Below are 20,877 nucleotides of genomic sequence, written 5' to 3'. Positions count from 1 at the left end.
TGCTCTGGTGATAATTAATGATGGATTTCATTAATATTCACTTATCCAATTTTTTTTTCCTTGTAGGATGTTTCCCAGCTAACACAAGGGCAGCAGAGAAGAATTGTCTTCTATTAAAGAAGCTCTGTTAGGCATCACAGATAACATATGAAGCGTGGCCATGCTGTTCTCCATCCTCTATTACCCCTCAATTTTATTCTCTAGAAGTCGTTTCAGCAGCCAATTCCAGGCTGTAACCACAGGAGGAGCAGGAGGTATTCTGACACTGCTGTCAGGCAGGCCAGTGAAGGACAGAAAAGGAAAAATATTAATTTCAAAGTATTTTGTGAAGTAGCCCAAACACTTAGAGGTGGCAAGGTTTCTCTCCTCTTGCCCATTTGGCCACAGTGTGATGTTACAATAAAGCATCACTAAACCAACATACTTATCCTGAAAGACAAATAAAATCATATTTATTTTATGAAAAGGGCAGGTTTAGATTAGCTATTAGGAAGACATTCTTCCCTCTGAGGGTGGTGAGACACCGGAACAAATTGCCCAGAGAAGTTGTGGATGTCCCATTTGTGGAAGTGTTCAAGGCCAGGTTGAACAGGACTTTGAGCAATGTGGTCTTGGTGGAAGGTATCCCTGCCTATAGCAGGGGAGGTGAAACTGGATGATCTTGAAGGTCCCTTCCAGCTCAGACCATTCTATGATTTTAGGATCCTGTATTGCTGTGTATTTCCTGAGCTGTCCTACCTCTCTCACAAGGAGTCACTTTGAATTTAGTTCTCCCAGTTATTTGCCACAGGTATTTCAACAAAGAGTGATGTGACCAACCTGATGGTCATTTGAACAACCTGCCTAATTTCATATGCATGCAAACAAACGTGCACACCCTAAACCCACAGATCTTCATGTCAAAGGTGGGCAATTTTCTGAGCGACTCAGAGCACACACTCTTAAAACAGGGAACACCAAATTATCTATCCTATTCTTAAAGAGGGCAGGCTTCAGAAATGCTGCCCCCAGCTCTGCACTTAATACAAATATAGGAAAAATCTCATGAAGCCATATCCCCTAACCACTCTCACAATCCACATCTCACCACAAAACAAGTCTCGAGCCCAAATGTCTGCAGCATTTTGAGATCCTCCCAGCAACGGGGGAGGACAGGGAAGTGAAGAGGAAAGCGAGAGGAAGAAGGAAACAGCTGCTTCCCCTTCCTAACCTGGTATTTCTTCTGAAAGCTTTGATCTCCCCTTTACACACAGTGAAACAGGAGCTACTTTCTTTTCCTCTGTACTGGAAAAAGATGGACAAAAAAGCCTTACCCTCCTTTACTCTTGCAAATCTTCTACCATGTCCCTGCCAGTTTTTCTGGGGAGCTGGAGCAGCATCTTTTGCTGAGCTGCAGAGTCCTGTGCAGAGACAACTTTCACTTCCAGCATTTATTCTTAATTCCCATTTGAAGCCCAGGGAGCTACTCCAGAGCATAATAAAAAGCCCATCAAGCTTTCCACAGAACCAAGGCTTAAATTTCAAAAATATTTATCTTGATCTCCGAAGATGCTGACTCTAACTTCTGACTCCATGGACAAATGATTTGACAGACCATACACACATAAAAAAAATCAGAAACTGAAAAGGAAATTCAGTAATACCAACCTCCCAAGCTATGGACTAGGAAGCTGGCCAAGGAATTGCCTAATTTTATGAATGTTTGGGGGGAGATACGACTTCATTTCAGTTCACGGACTACAGCAACAATTGGAGAAATTCTTTAAAATAAAGCTCGTAAGTACAAAGGACAGCTGTTTGTCCCATCCCAGTGTTACACACTGGATCAATTCTGCAGTGCCACTGCTCAGTTTTCAAGGTACTTTTACTATTGTCAGTAAATGTGTTATTGCCAAAGACTGTTAGGTCAACCAGACCCAGGTATTTTAATCAGGCACAGCTGGATTTACACCCCAAAGCCAGGACTGTGGGCAGCTGTCAGCCCCATAGCCACCACAACCCCAGTGAGCAGCTGCTGCAGGGACGAGTTTCAGCAAGAGCAGGTGCTGAGCTACTTGCAGGCACCACTGTGTATATGACCACAAAACACTCTTATCAAATCTGTGCTCATGCAAAACAGGTAATTTTGAAAAAGCTCCAAATCCAGCTGGATTTGAACATTTCAATCCAGCAGATGACACCCCATCTCATGACAGGTTAACAACCTGTTGGGGATTTAGCACACCCCAGAGCAGCTGGCTGGTTTCGTTGAGACGGGCAATGGTGCTCCTGGGTCACATCCACAGAAGACAGGCATTTTTGAAACAGGAGGCAACTGCCTTGCTGAAAGAGAAAAGTAACAATAAAAAGAAATAAAGTCAGAAGTCTGTCGCTGTTGAGCGGCTAGCAGAGTAATGAAGGCACCAGTTCTCAGTGGCAAGAAGGAATGACCTTTATTGTTTTGATTTCATCACATATATAGAGTTCTCAAAAGTCACCCAGATTGGTCAGTCAGAAGCCTTCCCCCAGGCCTGATTGGCCAGGCCTGCACTGTCCAAGTTCTGGGACACTGTTCCAACAACATCCAAACTTTATTTATAAAACACAAGAAAATTTCTCATAGGAAAAACCTGTGCTAGCCACAGAAGTCCTTCCTGACTGACCTCAGTATCACAAGCTTCTGGGAGAGGAGAAAAAAAGATGTCCACATATCCAGACCCTAACCACAAATACCATTGGATGGGTGGGGAACAAAGTCAAGGAGCCAGAAGATGCATGGTTCCCCTTGCATTTCTCTACACCTCCTCCTATAAACCCAGGAATTACACTGCTGATCATCAAGATGTGTTGGCTTGTTTTCCAGTTTCACATCTACCTTACCCTGGCTCCTGCTATGGGAGATACCAGTGCAGAGGCAACTCTGCAGACAGCCCTCCCTACTCCTGGGGCACACTTTGGTACCTGAGCTGCCTCAACCCAGCTGCATGGTACCCACATCTGCCTCAGCAGCTGCATCTTCCCCTGACAGCAGGAGCAAGGCAGACACTGACAGGAACACTGCAATGGGCATAGTTGTTATCACTTCCATGGTAATATCTGGCATTGCTCAGAGAGCCTCTCCATGAAAAGGTATACACAAGGACTCTGCATGTGCCTATGCTGCATTCAGTATTCATTGGTGATTCTCTGAAAGTGGAAGGCATGAGAGACCTGTGACTCTGTTTAAACAACAAAAACAAAGCTAAAACATATTAAACATTCATGAATTTCTGTGAATCTTTAATGAATCTTATTTTTGCCTTCTGTTATGTAGCTCTTTAGGTCTACATCTTTTTAAATCTTTTTTTGATCTTGAAAGCCAGAAACTTTGTGAAAACAGCAGAATACAAGGGGATTAGACTGAGCATCTCCACCTCTTCTCAACAGCCCCTGAACTTTAAAAAGCCTGTACCATACCTTGCAAGACCTTAGAGCTGGAAATACTGAAATAACTTCCTCGCCAACAAAGACGGAGAGGACACATGGGACTCTTTATCACATCATGTGACTTAGAAAGGTTGCTAATGCTTCCAACTGTTATGAAAAAACATATTAAAATCTTAAAACCAGCTACTAAAAATCTCAAAAACCACTAAGCCATGGCTCATAGTATTTGCTGTTTGCTCCTCCATTTCCCCGAGCCAAGAGTGTGACGTACTTGCACATGCTAGCTTCCAAACATGATTATGACTTCTGCTGAAGTCACATGCATAGCAGAAAGAAAAGAAAGTTTGAGTCCCTGAAAACAGATAAAATTCATCTTGCTCTCCTCCTGCATTCAATCAATAAAGCTGTGTACTTCTGAAAGCTGAAAAAACTAAGTGTGGGGTAATATGAGAGCAGAGGCAGACCTGTGTGCTGGCTTAAACCAGCAGTTAATTGAGTTTAAGGTGATACTTTGGGTTGTGAAATAAAACCTTGGAATTGTGAACATATTTGCTTCAGTGAGCCTCTGCTTTGGGGCCAGTAATCCCTTTAATTGACCCAAATCACCTAGTGGCACCTCCAGGCAAAAAAAAAAAAAAAAAAAAAAGTCTTTGTTCTATAAGCAGCATTACACAGACAAAAAAACCTGTAAACGTAAAACCAACTGGAGAAAATTTTGACAGCAGCTCATCATGTCTTCTTAGAAGATTAAGTATATTAAAAACAACATAAAGCATGAAGTACCTTGAAAAAAAAATCTCATTTTTGACCCTGCTCTAGATAAAAATGATTTTTTGTCACAGACTTCACTGATTTAGTACCCAGTATTCTCACAGGCTACATTCAGATTTCAGTATTACAAGAACTAATTGCACACATTCATTTGCAAGAACATCTCAGACTTTCCCTCTAAGATCTGAAAATGTATCAGCCTAGAAGTGCAAAGAAATCACTTATACCAATAAATTTACCCAATTCTGTAAGAACTCACACACTTCAGTATTCTTAACAAAGGTGCTAACTGCATGACTAATGATGCACTTCTGCAGAAACCTCAGCTGATGGGGCTCGTGCTCAAATGAAACTACAAAACTATTCATTTTGACTATTTTAGGCAATGTCTTTATGAGCCCAAGTCACCTGAGAAAGTAAGACTGAATATATATCTGCAAGTGTTTGCACGATCAGGCTCTATTTTTACACAGCCTTTTATCAATGACAGAAGTTAATTTAAAAAAATACTTCTTTCCAACTAATCGCCTCTTTCAAGAGGAGGCACTAAATATAATGCAAGGAAGACTTACTTTATAGCAGCCTTGAGGGTGTGTTAAAACACACAAAACCCTGCCTTTTAAAAAAGATTAAGACATATTTAGATGGCAGAGACGTGAAATGCAGACCAAACAACTCCACTACAGATACTAATCATGTGAAATGGATAACCTCAACAATATCACACATCTTAGATCATCTGACTTGTGTGTCTGTCTGCATATTCAGCATCACAGCCCCAAGCTGAAAAAACACTGACAGAGAAGAAAGAGATTCTTGTTTCCTGGTAAAGCTTCTTGCATTAAAGAACTGAAAGCAGGGCAAAAGGCCCATTCAAAAATGTGTCACAAAACACTTCACCACAGACCTAGGAGCTTTGTTGTGAGAGGAGGAAGGAGAAAAAAAGGATTTTTGAACAACAATATTGACTAATGGGATTATGTATACACAACAGTTTCCCATTCACAACACCCTCCCGGGGAGTTGAACTCAAGCTCAATTTTACCTGTGCCAGTAACAGTTACATCATTTTATGACAGATATTAAGCTAACAGGGTACAAACCACAAAGCTGCTACCAAAAATACTTAATCTTCCAAGGAGGATATCAGACGGGCAATTAGAGTAACAATAATCCTCCCCCAAACAATACTTTTTATCATCTATAAATGTACATCTGTAAATCTCTCTCTTGGCTTTAAGTAGGAGCTCATGAAATGTACACTCTTGTAGCATATTTTTGGTAACTTAAAGCTTTCAAATCATATATAATGTAGTATCTGGGTAAGTAATACACAGAAAATAGTATCCAGATGACAATATAACACATGAAGACAAATTGTTTAGCATCCTTTTGAACTTACATACAAAATCTTTTCTGTATCAATATAAGATAGAAGGGGTATAGATAAAGAGGCCTAGGACTTAGTATTTCTTCCTTTATTTTTAATATATGAACTAATTTTTCACCTAATCACAACAAGCATACATTCTTTGAAGCTTTTTAAGAAAGAAAAAAAATTTGAAAACAAATTTGGGAGTAGAACTGCTGCAGTTCTAGACAGGAAAAATTGTGTTTTAGCAACCAGAAAAACTTATTCCTGCACCTCATAAAGAACAAATACAGCTATGAATACAAAATAAACATCCTTGACGGTACTAATAAGAACAAATATAATGCAGACACACAGCTATTGTTTGAAAAAAAGCACATCCAAAGCCTTCACAGTGACAGGGCCAGCCCTCTGCCACACTCCAACAGGCACTGCACAGCCTTGCAGACTGCCAGGACAGCGTCAGCAAGAAAAGTGATGGTCAAGTAATGTGATGGTCACCACCATGTGCCTGTGGTGAAGCCTTCCAGGGCAAGAAGGTGTCAGGAGGCTGCAGCAGTGGGGAGGGAAGCAGACATGGCGTTTGCAGCCAATGCTGAGGTTCCCTCATGGGTGTTGTTGTAGGCCAATGAGTAGAGCTACCAGCAGTGGAAATTGGGATACTCGACCCCGACAGCAGGAAACTATCTCTACAAATTCAGCAAGTAAAATGAGGGATGCAAGTGCTAATAGAGCAGCATTCAGCTACCTGTGACAGAGCAACAAGAAGAACTGTGATTTCCTATCCTGGCAGGATCTCCTAACTGCTATCTGGAAAACAGGAGATTTGTATGCCTTTATTTTTCCCTTTGAAGCAGCAGGACCTCAAGAATCTGTCTGGATAAGGAACCAAAACTGCACTTCTGTTGCTGTCTCTTTGACTGCCCGAGAACCCACAGCAGTCTTCCTCCCCCCACAAAGGAAGAAGGTTGAACAAAGTGCTGCTATACGAGGGCCATGACCCCCACAGCAGCGAGAAAACCCCAAATTATGCAAAAGCTGTACTGTTTTGCTTCTGTCACTCTTTGCCTCCTCAGACCTGAACAATAATGAGCTTGTCTAACCTGGAGGAAAGAGTGGAATGGCTTTGTGCTTGGATAGGTCAGAGCAGATAAATGCACAGATGTGCTTGCCAAATGCCACCTGCATCTGGGCTGGGATAGGGAGGAAACACAAAGGTGCTTCTCACAAAGGAGAGAAGCTGCAGACAGCAGCACCAAGGGAAGAGCACAACCCTCCCCCTCTGTGCAAAACCTTGATGTGGTTCCCCCTGCCAAACCTTTGGATCTCTCCAATGTGAACGCTCATTTGGTAGCTTCTAACATAGAAGTCGCAGGCAAAATTGTGCCCTATTGCTTCCACTGAAAGTGAAATCACCTGTATTTTGTACAAAAGTGGGACTTTTTTCTTTCTTTTAATTAAACAAATGAGCCCTCCTCACCAGACCACACAAACAGAAACCACTACTTCCTCAGTCACTGCATGTTTGCGTCTAAAACCAGCCCAGGACAAGGGTAAAACCGTGCTGGATATGACATTAGACCTCTACGCTGATCAAGCTCACAAACTGCCACCAACATGTGACACACAATTTTGAAATTTTGGTTTTCCTGTTTCAACTTTTCCATTAAACAGACAGGAAAGATATCTGTCAATGTGATCAACTGAATAAAAAAAAGTAATATCAATTTTTGCAGAATCTACCGGATTAAAAAATGAAAATTTAGAAAGCCCACAAATGACCAGTAAAAAGAAAACAAATCCCTCCCCAGGTCACTGGGGAGGTGAAGTCAATTCTTCACTACCATAACCCCACATCTTGGGAAAGTGGATGTCAAGGTCAAGAGCCTCTCAAAAGATAGTTTCTTCTAACACACGTAAATGACAAAAAACCCCTCCAAAACCAAAATAACCAACCAACCAACAACCCAGACGAGACCATGTTGAAATATTCCTGAGGAATTATACAAAACAAAGAACTGCAACAACTGCAAGGTAAGTGCCAGTTACACGAAAGACTGTGCCACCCTCTACTGTTGCTATCACGTTCATTTATCCAGTAAGATATTCAAGATATGCAATCGCTTGACAGGTTGGAAATATTACTTCTGCACTTAAAATAGAAAAGACAGGTCTAATCCTGTTCTCATTTGTACCTGAGCAACCCTGCAATTAATTCAGAGGCCGCTCGTTTTCAGATGCCTTGATCTTCGCAAACAGGCAGTGGCTTACAAGGGCTTTTTCACACCAGCCTCTTTGCTCTCAGCCCATCCTCCCCAAGGGAGTGAATTCCAGTTACAACCCACACCCTTCTGCAGTGCACTATTGCACTACACAGGTCATAGGCTTGGGGCTTAGCTCCTAAGGAATATGCAGGAATAGTGGCATTTTGTACAGCACTGGGCACAGCATCAGTACCACACTGTAAAAAAAAAATCCTCACTCCTTCTGCAATGCTACATCTTCCAGGAGAAGGAAGCCTGCAAGCTCACAAACACACTGCGAGAAAATACACATTTCCATTCACATCATCCACTCAACCTTCCCACAGAGTGTGAGAACAGCAACAGAAAATACTGCCTTGAAAGTGCCTATTTAAGGGTGCTGGCAAATTCATACAATTTGCGCTTTTTATTTTCAAATTTGTCTGCTCAAAGTTGCGCCCTGCTACACCCTAGCACTATCTTTGACTTGAATAGCCTTACATCAATAAGGAAACTAATGAGCAAACAAGAAATGAATATTTATAATAATGCCTTTAAAACAAACAGAAGCAAAAACCCTCGGACAATGAAATCTGTTCCTTAAAAGAAATGTGGTGCAGACACTTGAGAGGCTGCTCTTGAGTTCCGCAGTACCTGGAGTGCCTTCCAAAATAGAACAATATTTTATCTTGAGGCAAGTCATGCACATGGAAAAATATGGATTTTCCAAATAAATCTCAAAGGTCACGATTGAGGTACTTGACAGTGGCACTTTGTGTTCTGCTGTAAATAATTCTGCCTTTTTAAAGCAACCACCTCTGAGCTGCCACTTCTTCTGGATTATCTTATGCTAAAAGATGGGATTCTACAAAGCAGTGAATACCACAAATTAAAAACCAAACCCAGTTTTGCTTTAGCCTCATAAAATTAAGAAGGTTCCTAAAATACACAATGGGTTGAAGACAGAGGGTTATGTGAACCCTGTTTTCAAAAATACAAACCCCTTATGCTTTAAAGGCTACACTTCCAAGATGATAAATAGCAGATGGAGAGCTTTCCACACCTTTTTACATAACCTGATGCAGCACCTGCACAACTCACCTACCTAAGCAATCAAACTGTACTTTGCACTGTAGCAGCTGAAAGTTGTTTTGTCTCTCTTCCTATTATCCAAAAAAACCCTCCATGCTTTGCAGTCAGAAACAGTATCATTCATTTAACTAAACTCAGGGAACTCCGGAGTGTGCTTGTAACTACCAAACCTGCTCAACCGTGCCCACATTCCACGTATCAAGATGGGTGTCTTCATTTTCATGTAGCTGTCACCTAACAAGGACTTCACTCCCTGTTGTGCACATCCACCACACCCCATGGACACGTGAGCAATACTTCTGTCACCCTGCATTTGTCTGGGTGTAGCTGATTGTAACCTCGACCAAAAAAGGAGGAAATTCATCTCCTTTTCTGTTGGATCTGTAGGTACTAACACAGGCACAAAAGCAACAGGAAAATAAAAGTTTGTCTGTGACTGACAAAACACTAGGAATAAAGTTGGTGAGTTAAAAAACCAGAAAGGTATCTTCAAGACATTTCATACTACAGCTGACATCTAGCTTCTGCTTTAGGCTGCACCCTTCACACAGGCCAAGGTGGGAAGTGTGGTTTCCCTAGCACCTGTCATTGTGAACAGTGAGCAATGAGAGCTTCTTGAACTGCAGATATGGGCTGTATTTGTGCAAACACAAATGTATGAACTGGATCCAAGCAGGCCTGAAGGCAAAGGGCCTTATGTGACATTAGCCTCCTGGCTCTCCTTCCTCCATCCCTAAATTTGCTGGGGATACTGGATGAAACCAGACAACCCTCCAGCTGACACACTGGTCCTCCCTGCATGCTAAAGGCATCCTGTGTCCTTGGGGTAGCGAGGCTCTGCTCTCCCCTCCTCCAGCACCAAGAACCCAAGAAATTAAAATTCAGTAGACCACTTTCTGAATCAGGCTGGTGAAGCTGTGCTGCTTTCACCCTTCAAAGGGCAAACCATCAGGCTGGGGATAGAACCCACCTTTCTGCCAGCAGCTGCAGCAGGCAATAGATTGCTCCAGTGCTCTGAGTTATCTCTGTAAAAAGCAATGGTAATATCTGACCCTTCAATCATGATGAAACTAACTCCATGCCACTGTGCCAGCATGCACACCTCCTGTCAAAAAGGGAGAGATCTCAGCTCAGGGTCTCTCACCTCCCACTCTCCCCGTTCTGGTATATGAACCTCTTGCTGGAGGACTGGAACATCTCCCTGTACTTCCACCCATGGCAGACCCACCAGAAACGATGCTGGAAATGCTGGAGCATCCCATGTTTGTCCATCCACTTTCCTTATGAGGAGTTACTGACCCTGTTATCCACCAGCAGTGCCTCTTCCTTCATCCTTCAGGATTCTTTATCCTTTCTTCAGGATAAAGAGAAACTTGTCACCAACCTTCCCACACTGCAGAAGATACAAGCTACAAGGAGAGCAACAGTGCCTGTGGTTGGTACCTACTGAGGCTGCATTGGCACCACCACCACATCCCAGTATCACTTCTCTGTCCCTTGCATACACAAAAAAATCTGCAGATATGATCTGCACAGTCACGGGTGAAGCCACACAGCAGACAGCACATGGATGGCTGAAAGAAACATCTTAGTGCTAGAAGGCTGCAAAGCCAGTGGCACTGCTGAATTCTAACCAAAGCCCAGAGAAAGGGAAAAGCAAGATCAAGATCTTCATCCCTGTTTGTTTCATGCAGCTCAGTTCCAGCTACATGGTGCAGAAAGAAGGCATCATAATGTCACCTTACAGATTTTTCCTGTTACACAAAAAGGGGATTTTTCTTCATTGCAGGAAAATTTATGCTGCTTCTGAATGTCTTTACTTATAAACTGATGTGCCTATGTCTGATTTGCCTTGACAGCATGTAGATTTGAAAACCTAATCATATTTACCTTGGTAATATGATTATCTCTAGGAGCACCAAAATGCAATCCATTGTTGACTGAAAAATTATGATAAACTTCTCTAGCTTTCTATTTTTTAATCCCACCAATACTATAGAGTCAAATCCCTAATATTGCAGAGATTTACTTACTAGCAAAACATCATACACTGGGTGCTTGATTTAACTGAGCAATTTTATACATAGGTAAACATACAGCCCAGGGTTTTCAGGGTCCCTTGTCAGAGAGGACATACTTTCCTCTGCCATTCAGCACAACGAGTGGAAAAACATTTCAACTGTGGTGAGTGAACCGTTCTCCAAACCCCAATTTCACCAAATTGCTAGCCTGATCTATAACACGGGGGGGAACACAACTGCTTGCTAAAAACATGCAATTGTGCTTTATATTCATATATGAGGTAAAAGGTTATTTTAAAGAAAAATACTTCTAGAAAATAAGCTAGACCTTGCTTCACTTCTCACTCATTTCTCGATTTTCCACAACAGAAAACCTTCCGTAGGTAAACACACTGAAGCATTGCTTCTAAAAGCAGTGCTGGCTTTGAAATACATCATGAGAACAGAAAATACATTTAGCATTGATGACAGGAAAGCAGTTGCTATGAATGTAACACAGTAGCCCTTGTAAAGGAACCTCATAGTTCCTTAAATATGTATCCCCTTAAATCTGCATATTGCACACTGAAAAGCAAATTCTGAGAGTCCTAGAAGTCTCCCACTGGCACATCATGTTTTCTCCAACTATCATTAAATTTTCTTTTACTAAATGCTCTACCCAGCTCTCTACCCTACCCTTTTAGAAAAAAAACCAAAAAAAAAACCAAACCCAAAAAACAACTTCTGAAAGCCCTTCTTATGAAAACAAATACCATTCCTTAAATTTCTCAGCATGTTATTTGCAAACGACAGGCCAGCAAGCAGATACTCTCCATATGCCAAATTATGTCATTTCCATTTTCTAGAAAGAATACTTCTCACAGCAAACTGGCAAGGGTTTTTTCAGTTGGGTTGTGAAAAGAGCCAGCTCTGTGTCTTGCTGCACCTGCTGTGTTGCTAAGCCTGGTATCTGGTGGCAGCCCCACAGCCATCCATAGCAATTCTGGGTCCAGAAAAGAGAGCTTGTCATAAAGGGTTGAGTTCACCACCCTCAGAGGTATTGGCAAATATCCAGGGGTGAATTCTGTGGATATTTGCATATAGATTTCTGTAGACACCAGCTTGTCCCATTTGCAAATAGAATCTGCTTTCCCATGCTTCTCAAGGGACAAGCTGGTGCCCTAGAGAAGTTTCAGTATACCCAAGACCCAACATATAAAACCAAACTTCTGCATTTTTAGGTTAAGTTATGAAGAAGAGCCTTTACACTTGTGTCATGGAGAACTTGCACTACAAGAGTAGTGCAGCTGAAATCAGAGGGAGAAAAAATTAAAGATAAAAAAAAAATTAATCAAGATTTGGTTCTGCTTCTCACCTTTACCTTCCATCATACTTCTTGTACTACTGAGTCACCAGACAGCCCACCTGATATTTACTTTGAAACAAGGAAATCACAGAATGATAAGAGAATTGGTTTTCTTTTTTCCTTTCAGAGAGCACACTTAGTGCTTAGCTTGGAACAGTTCAAAACACCTAAAACACAAGTATGAGATTGCCATCTTCCACCAGAAGAGTTCTCAAAGTCATAATAATTGCAGACTAAAGCATACTTCATATCCAAAAGCTATCATCAAACTATGATCTGTCATTATCCTATTTATCTACCACGGAACTATGTTTTTGTGATGGTCTGGAGGGCTGGTGACTCACATAGCTGCTACCAATCTTCATCATTTCAAGGTGCTTTCAACAGTATTATGGTGCAGAGGAAAGCTGTGTAGCAGGCTTCTAAGGAAATGATCCATTCTGGCTGCCTGCACAGGAGCTCTGCTGGTAAAGAAAAGGATGGAAAGAAAGATGAAGAAGTGGAAATGCACCCACCACATAAGCAAACCTGCTGAAATTTGCTCCTTCTGCTCTCCTGACAGCTAATGAGGGGTCACTGCACACCAGCCAAGCACCAGTGTGGTACAACCACAGCACTTCCCGTGGCAGAGCTGGACCTGGAAAGCTTTGAATTGGCAGCCAGCGAAGGCAGCCAACACAAACACGACTTTTCATGTGTTACCAGCTCAGGTTTTCTCTCAGAGGTTAATGTGCACCCACCCAGGTAGACCTCTCTCACCTGTCCAGCTCTAAGGTTGCCTCACTCTAAAACCTGCAGAGTCCTGAGGCTCTGGCAGACACAGCTGCCTCTCAGCATCTGGCCCTCTGTGAAGCTCTCTAATTAATTCCCCAGTACTCATGAACACTATGTTCTGTCCCACTGTTCTGCTCTTCAGAACTGACAGCAAAGGGGGTTTTTCCTTGTCTGATGAATATTAACCTTTTTTTTATCTGACAGAGATGCTTGCTAAATAGTATATGAGCCTAAAATATGCCAGAGCAAATTTCTGTGGGATTTGTTTTCAAAAGCTTGCATAGTAAGGGAACAAGGCTGTTGCATCTGTGGTGTCCATCCATCTGTGTGTCATCATAATACAATGACTCCTCAACCACTGGTCAACTTCAACTAACACCTGGAAGACAACCCCATTTCCACCAGTTTCAAAGGAAGCAACAGAGGGAGACACAAACTTCTGTGCCCTGAACAAGGGGAAAGGCTGGCAGAGACCAATGGTGGTGAATGTCAGCTCATGTGATGTGGTCAGCCATGCTCAGCACATGCACAGTTCAGAAAACCCACCAGCACCAGCAACTGCCCCTGCACAGCTCTAAGTGAGTGTGAGGACTCAGCCTCTCTCAGTGTGCTTATGCTGAAGGACAGGGGTGTGCTCCTTGTCCCTTACAGGATTCCTGGAGGAGCTTGTACACCCTGTGCTACTACTGAAACAGCCCTTATTACCTAAGTCTTAACCCTGTTGTTGAACATTCCCCCTTCAGGGTGGCACAGGATGGCCATTTAGCCTCCTGAAGTGACAGCTGAAGTCAATAAGCATCCCCTCCTTTAGAGGCAGCAGCTATCAGTGGTGTACAAGGTCACACACCTAAGAAAAGACTTAGTTTAGCATGTGCACTTCCCATTGACTTCTCAGACCATTAAATCGCTGTTTTCATGCTATGCTTGTACATGTTCTGAAATTCAGGCTGCCTGAAGGGCTTTAGGCTCAGTGAATAGCAGAGTGTCCATCACACACAAAAGGTCTGATGTGCTTCCAGCAGCTCACAAGCCAACTCCTGATGCTGGGATGACCCCACGGGGTGGAGGGTGCCCCCAGCTCTTTGTTCTGCTCCCCTTTCAGGACTCTGCCTGTAAGACTCTTGTTTCTGAGAGATTCTTCTTTTGTCTCTTGCGTGTTCAGTTTGGAGGCATCTATTTGGAGGCATCTTCTGTTGCGGGCTGAAACTGCATTGCCTGCCTGCCTGAGGCCATGCAGAAGTGGATTCTGACCTCTCAGCCCTCCACCACAAATACTAAATGGCAGGATTCAACCCCTCAACAACATCCTGGAGGCTTCCTCCAGCACTAACATCCTATGGAACTTTGCAAGCCCCACGAAAGTCAGGCAAGTCAACCACTCCAGCATCTCCCTTCACTGCATCTCTCCAGAAGATAAATATTGAGGCCAAATGCAGCTCTGTCTTTTCTAACAGGAAGAAATAAATTGAATTTTCACAAGCTTTACTAACTGTAATTAATTTAAGAATTACTCATGAAAAGAGATTTATTGCAGGTCAGGAAATTCTGTAGAAAAATCTATTCAGACCATAATAACCTCAGTGTCCTTCTGTGTGGACCTCTCCCCAGTGATTACTCGGCAGATATTCTCTCCATGCTTCCAGCACCTGCTACTCTCAGAAGGAATTCTCCTGCCCATCTGCCTTCAAACCTGACACACTGACATGGACAAATGCAACTGCAAGCGATGTCTAAAGTCCAAGTCAAATCACCAATTTGCTTCCTTAGCAAAACAGAACAAAACCCAAAACCAAATCTAACAACACACACACCAAAAAAAAAAATTGTGCTTGTTTCCAACCACCCGGCCCACTGGAAAATGAAACTTTACATATGGAAACAGCAATACTTCTCCCAGATAAAACTATGGCAACAAGAATTCTAGGCATACACAAAAACAGGTACCTGGGACCATCACCTGATCTACAGGATGTGAAATAATTTTAAATTTTAATTTCAGTGTTGCTGAAACCTTGTTTCACAAAGCTCCTTGCTAATTTAAGATTATGCTATTAAAATTAATTATAATTTGACATGAAAGAAACCCTGGCCCTAGTTTCTAGTAAACTCATGTCCTCATCCACCTATTCACCACAAACTGGAACAAACTTTTGCATTAGACAGGAGCCTTTGGCACCAACCAGCCAACTTCTGAACAAGCCTATTTTTTGCCATTTACATATAATTACATACTAGCCTCCAAGCAGCTAGAAGCTCCATGTTCTTTTTGTGTCGTTTGTTTCTTGTGAATACACATAGAGCACAAACCCAAACCACATTAATGATAACCTTGTTAAATATAAACTAGTACGCAATTATACAAACTGCTAACACAAACAAAAAAGCCAGGGAACTCTGATTACATGTTCACAATGGTTTCTGAAAACTAAATAACAACGTAAGGCAACCTGTCTTGCTTGATACTATAAGAGAAAAAGGCTTCACGTTGTAACTTACATGTCTCAGCACAGAGGACTGGTCCATCAAACAACTCATCTAACTCAGTTTCAAGCTCACTGCAAAGATAGCAGAAGGCTGGGAGGAAAGGCAGCAGGTGCACACGTGAACTACCAAAAAATTCTTATTTTCCTCTCTGCATCACCCTTCAGGTGAGCTAATGCCTGTCTCTGCGCAGTTGCTGTGACTTTCACCCTGTCGCCTTGAGAAGGGCTGGCTTTGTGCTAGGGATTTGGCTCCTTCCTCTCCATTAAGAGAGCAGCAGAAGGTTTGCTCGAACCCTCTGTTCTTGGGCTTGTGCCAGCCCGGTGCATGCCTGTGATTTATCCTCTGTGCAGCCAAGAGTGAACCCAGCAATCAGAGCCCCTACCACACCTTTTCATTAAGAAGATGAGGTGCGAACTTTCTGTGCAACCTCCCTGGTCCGCAGCTGCCCCTTCCTGATGTTTACAAATATACACCTTTTTCAGGACAGACACATCTAGGGAAAGCAGACCAAAGTCTGCTCCAGACTGCACACGTGCAGCACCACGACAGCCAGCAAAGGCAGGGGACATTACCCAGAGCTCTCCTACACCAGTGTCAGCCTTAAGCAAGTGATACAATGGAGAGCCTCGTACCTGTCAGTGGAGTAATACAAGGACTCTCCCACAGCTGAATCTAGCTCTTAAGGAAACACAACAGCATAAGAAAACCAGCACTTTCCTTGCAACCTGCATTGCAAGAAAAGGAACAGCACAAATGACAGCCACCATAGGACTGGAGGAGCATCCTGGCAAGATTTCCTTAGGTGACTTCCATTGCCATGGACTCAGGCTATCCATTCAAGTTTGTCTGCATGCTAGCAGCATAGCTGAACTTGCAAGACTCTGGATTTCTAGGTTGTAAACAAGAACAGTAATTACTTTCCCCTCTAAAACTCCACTCTGGTCTCATGCAATTAAAAAAAAAAAAAAAAAGCATGGGTTGTGGAAGCAAACATTCAGAAAGTGGCAAACAGGGGCAAGGGAAAAAAATGACTGGAAGAGGAAGAGCTCACTGAAGTGATACTGGTGAGATCTAAGCATCCTTCCCAGAATCACACACAGGATCAAAGCATGCAAGAAAGAAAAACCAAGGATGATCCTTGGGAATCCAGAAAAGTAACATCAGAATCCTGAATCCATAATAAACTCACTAAGCAGAAGGCCAAGGACAATCCAGTCTCTTAAATGCTAAAGTAAGAAGTTCAGGAGTAGAAAAGCAATTCCCAAATCATGGTCTGTGGGTCACTTCTCACCCACAAGGCTGTGGGAGCAGAAGCACATGGCAGAATAAAAGGCATGAGTGCGTGTGTTTGACATTGCTGTGCAGTTGATCCACAGAGCAATTAGAGGGTTGTCACTGCAGAAAATGTTTTGAGAGACACATGACTGGGAGAAGAAGGGTGTTAATCCACCAGTAGGCATTTTACTTGGAAAGGTGGGGCTCCCTAGCACAGCATCTGAAAAAGAGCTCAAAAAAGCCACCAATAGAACCCAGATGGAAGGGGAAAAATAAACAAGCAACAGTGGGGCATGCAGCTAAGATAACTTTCTCCTGGAATACCTCCAATTTCTCCAAGCTTGTTGATTTTGAAAGGGACTTTTCTACAGCGATCTATGCTCAATTACCCTTATAAACCCTTGCAATAACATGTGACTCAAAGTCTACCTATTTGTCCAAGGGAGAAACAAGGAGGGAGTGTGGCAAATGGGGAATGTGGGAGTGGCTGCCGATGTGGGCTTGGGGAGCACAGTCATTTCCTCCAGCTTTTTCCCTGGTTCTTCCCCCCCTCCGTCTTTGATATCTGAGTATGTTGTCGAGGAAGTGAAGAAAGGTGATTTTGTATCCACAGGCATTCACACATTTTTACATGATTGCAGCTCCTTAGCCAGAAGTCTCAGCTTGAAAGCCGAAACAGGTGAGGTTGCTCCTTTGGGAATTGAAAGGCAAAAGAGTACCCAGCGGCAAGAAACGACCCAGAGGAACGCAAAGTGCTTGCAAATAAAGAGCTTATTTAGGGTGGTAGCGAGACGCTGCTTAAACCATACACTCGCACCGTAATCCGTGAATTTCAACGCAAAGATTTCCTTCCCCCTTGCGGGCTACAGACCTGGCTACAGCGCACTTGACTCAGGGCTGATTCCCAGCCTGCTGTCCAAAGGACAGGCTGAATCCACCAGCGGTCGGGGGAGCCGGATGACAACCGCTCCGCAGCTGTGCTGGGCTGCGGCGGGGCACGGCGGCTGTGCAGCCTCAGCCCCCACTGCTGAGCAGGAGAGAAACTTTCAGCTACTCGCGCCCAGGCGGGAACGACCGACAGACCGGCTGCTGCCGCCCGGGAGCTCGGGCACCTCCGCCGCCCTGTCCCTGCACGCTCGCACATCCCCGCCGCTGCCGCTGCGCCCCGGGCCGGGCGGCAGCGGAGCGCCCAGCCGGCCCCGCGAAGTAAGGCTCCCGCCCCGCGGCTATCGGGCCTCCCTGCCCACAGCTTCCCCCGGCCGCCCCGCGGCCGTGCCCGCCCTTCCCGAGCCCATCGCCACCCTGCGCATCCCTCATCCCCGCATCCCGCGCATCCCTCATCCCCGCGGCGCGGCTTACCGGGACCGCTGCAGCTCGAAGGCGGCGGCGGGGCCGGGCTGCCCAAGCTCTCCGCTGCCGCCGACGCTGCCCTGGGGGCTGGTGCGGCCGAAGGGAGTCGGCAGCACCCCCGCCGTGAAGGAGTTGAGGCGACCGCGGCTGCCCGCCGCCGCGGCGCCCAGGAAGGCGGCGGGCGGCACCTGCACCGCGGCGAAGGCGTCCTCCTCCTCCTCCTCGTCTTCCTCCTCCTCCGGAGGCTCGGCGGGCGCTGCCGGGGGGCTGCCCAGCCGCGGCGGCGGCGGCTGCGGCTGGCGGGGCCGGGCGGCGGGGCCGTCGTTGCCCGGCGGCAGGGGCCGCCCGTCGAGGGAGATGCTGGTGAGGAAGGAGAGCGCGGCCTGCCTGCGGCGGGGGTCGCTGCGCGCCGGCGGCGGCGGCTGCGGCGGCCCCGGCGGCGGCTGCGGCGCTTTCCTGGGGCAGGGCTCCGCCGGCGGCGGCAGGGGCCCCGCGGCGGGACTGCCGGGGCTGGCGGCGGTGGCGGCCGCCGCCATTGTCGGCCGGCTCCCCCTCCCCTCGCCGCTGGCCGGGCGCTGCCTCTCGCTGCCGGCCCGTCAGGCGGGCGGGCGGCGGGGCATGGGCGCCGCGGTCCCTCCGGGGTGCATGGGGGTGGCGGGGGGTGCGCTCCGCCCGGCCGCGCCGCGCTGCCCCGAGCCCCCGCCGCCCGCCCGCTCCGTATTTATAGGTGCAGCAGCCGCGCCGCCGAGCGCCCTGTGCAATAACACGGCAATCACGTGTGGGAAACGGGGCGCTGGAGGAAAACAAAAGCCCGGCCAGCAGCCCGGAGGAGGAGGAGGGAGAAGGGTGGGTCTCGGCGAGCTCCCTCCTTTCAACCTCTCTCTCTTTTTTTTTTTTTTTTGCCTTTCACCCCCTTCCCTCCTCCTCCTCCTCCTCCTCCTCCTCTTTTTCCCTTCCTGGATGCGTGGGGGCGGGCGGGAGCCGGGGAAGGTGGAGTCAGTGCCCGTAGTACAGGGCACATGGCCCTCGGAGCCCAGCACAGACCGCACCGGACCCGGGGCTGAGGCTCGGCCCGGCCCGTTAGCGGCACCGGCATGGTGCCGTGCCGTGCCGTGCCAAGCGGCCCTGGCGTTGCCCGCTGCTATTCCCGGGTGGGCGCTGGTGCCCGGGACAGGCTCTGGCGGTGCCCGACCGGCAGGGAGGAGAGTCGGGGACGGGGTCAGCCCCTGGGGATGCGCTTGGATGCCGACGGTGCGTTCCGCGGTGCGGCGAGCCTGGGCTGTCCCGGCTCCTGCTGCCCCTGCTGCAGTCTGAGGAGCTCGAGTGCCTCTGTGTGTGCAAGTAACATCTCCCGGGTACCCCAAACCAATAAAGCAACCCCCTCCCCAGCCTTTCCCTCAACTACCTCCCCAGCTCTTCCCTCTCCCCTGTACCAGAGAAAGGACATTTATTTTGCCCTTTCCCATATAGCCCTAGCCCCAAATGTCTGTATTCGTGTCGTCCCCAAAGAGAAGGCTGTTGAGCAGCTGACTGCAGGTCTGCACTCTGCCTTCTTCTGCAGCTGTGGCTTGGGAAGGCGGGTGGCCAGTTCCACCTCAGCATAAAGCTCCTTCCTTTCTTCATTACTTTATTGTGATCAACTCAACCGTGCTACAAGTGTGCTTGTCCTGTGATGATAATTTCATCAACGGCTTATGTAAGGGTTGGATAACAGATACATACAAACAGCAGAACATATGGTTGTCGCAAGATAGCAACATGCACTTTCTTCATAAAGCATTACAATGGCTTGTATTGCATTCCAGTTATAGCTCATGGATGATTCACAAGCCATCCCAAACTGTCACTAAATATTGTAATGCCCCCCACAATTTTGTTAAAGCTTGCTAATTTGATGATTTAAAAAAAAAAAAAAAGTTGATCAGGAAGGAGAACCTAATCCTATTGTTGGAGGAAGCTGTGAACCCATGTAGGTATGTGCTCTTCTCAAAAATGATATTTTGAGCATTCAAAGATTTTGGAATTGAGCTCTGTGACATGGATTGATTTCTAAACCTTTGGGCCTCTACTCACACTGAGTACCACAACCCCCAAATTTAGGTGCCAAGTCTCTGGAGTGTGCTACTTTTGTGGTAAGGACACTGCATGGGCAGCATTCTGAGCAGGAAGCAGTGAGGAAGGGAAGGGGAAATGATGGAGGAAAGAGATGTTTTCCAGATCACACCTTCTTAGAGAGGTAGGTGAGGTAGGTGTTTTGAGATGGACATTCTCATTTCAGTCTGCTCTCTTGAGGTTTACACTGATTTTGTCTTTCTTATCAGAGGGTACTTCTGTGCCTGTCTCGGTGGCGTGTCAAGGATGGATCATTTGGATGGAGAGTGGGTAGGCCAGAGTATTAAACTCTCTTCCCCAGAGGAAAGCCTAACTGACATGTCCCATCTGTTGGAAGGATGCTCTGTACCCCTGTGGTTGCAAAGTGGTTCCTTCAAACTTCTGTTTTGGAGAGGAAGGCTGAAGAATGTCAGACCTTTCTGCCACCTTCCTTTGATAGCAATTCCTGTTTTCTGACTGAAGGGTTTGCCCCTGCTGTGGCAGCCAGTGAGATGTTGGGCCACTGATGCACTTTGATGCTGTGGGGGAGTTCCAGGCTTCTTTTGAGACTACCACTTTTTAAAGAATTTGGGAATTTTTGGAGGAGGACTCCTGGGTCACAGAAAAATGTCTCAGCTCTGTAGCCCGATACTT

General features: G+C 45.7%; 1 protein-coding gene across 2 annotated transcripts in view; it reads right to left on the bottom strand.

Moving 5' to 3' along the window:
- The window catches only part of CABLES1 (Cdk5 and Abl enzyme substrate 1), a 73,257-nt gene extending 54,198 nt beyond the window's left edge, over positions 1–19,059 (bottom strand). Inside the window, exon 1 of one of the 2 annotated variants that reach the window (XM_085052691.1) lies at positions 18,142–19,059. In XM_085052691.1, the coding sequence (XP_084908817.1) occupies positions 18,142–18,668 (527 nt within the window). In that variant the 5' untranslated portion in view covers positions 18,669–19,059. The remainder of the gene's footprint in view (positions 1–18,141) is intronic. The other variant, XM_085052690.1, reaches the window with a different exon arrangement.
- Between the last annotated feature and the right edge of the window lie 1,818 nt (positions 19,060–20,877).

This window comes from Lichenostomus cassidix, chromosome 2 (genome assembly GCF_008360975.1).
Source record: "Lichenostomus cassidix isolate B80296 chromosome 2, HeHo_3.0, whole genome shotgun sequence".
NCBI classification, from domain to species: Eukaryota; Metazoa; Chordata; class Aves; order Passeriformes; family Meliphagidae; genus Lichenostomus; species Lichenostomus cassidix.
The sequence above is the reverse complement of the archived record's forward strand: the minus strand, read 5'-3'. Positions and strand labels throughout refer to the sequence as shown.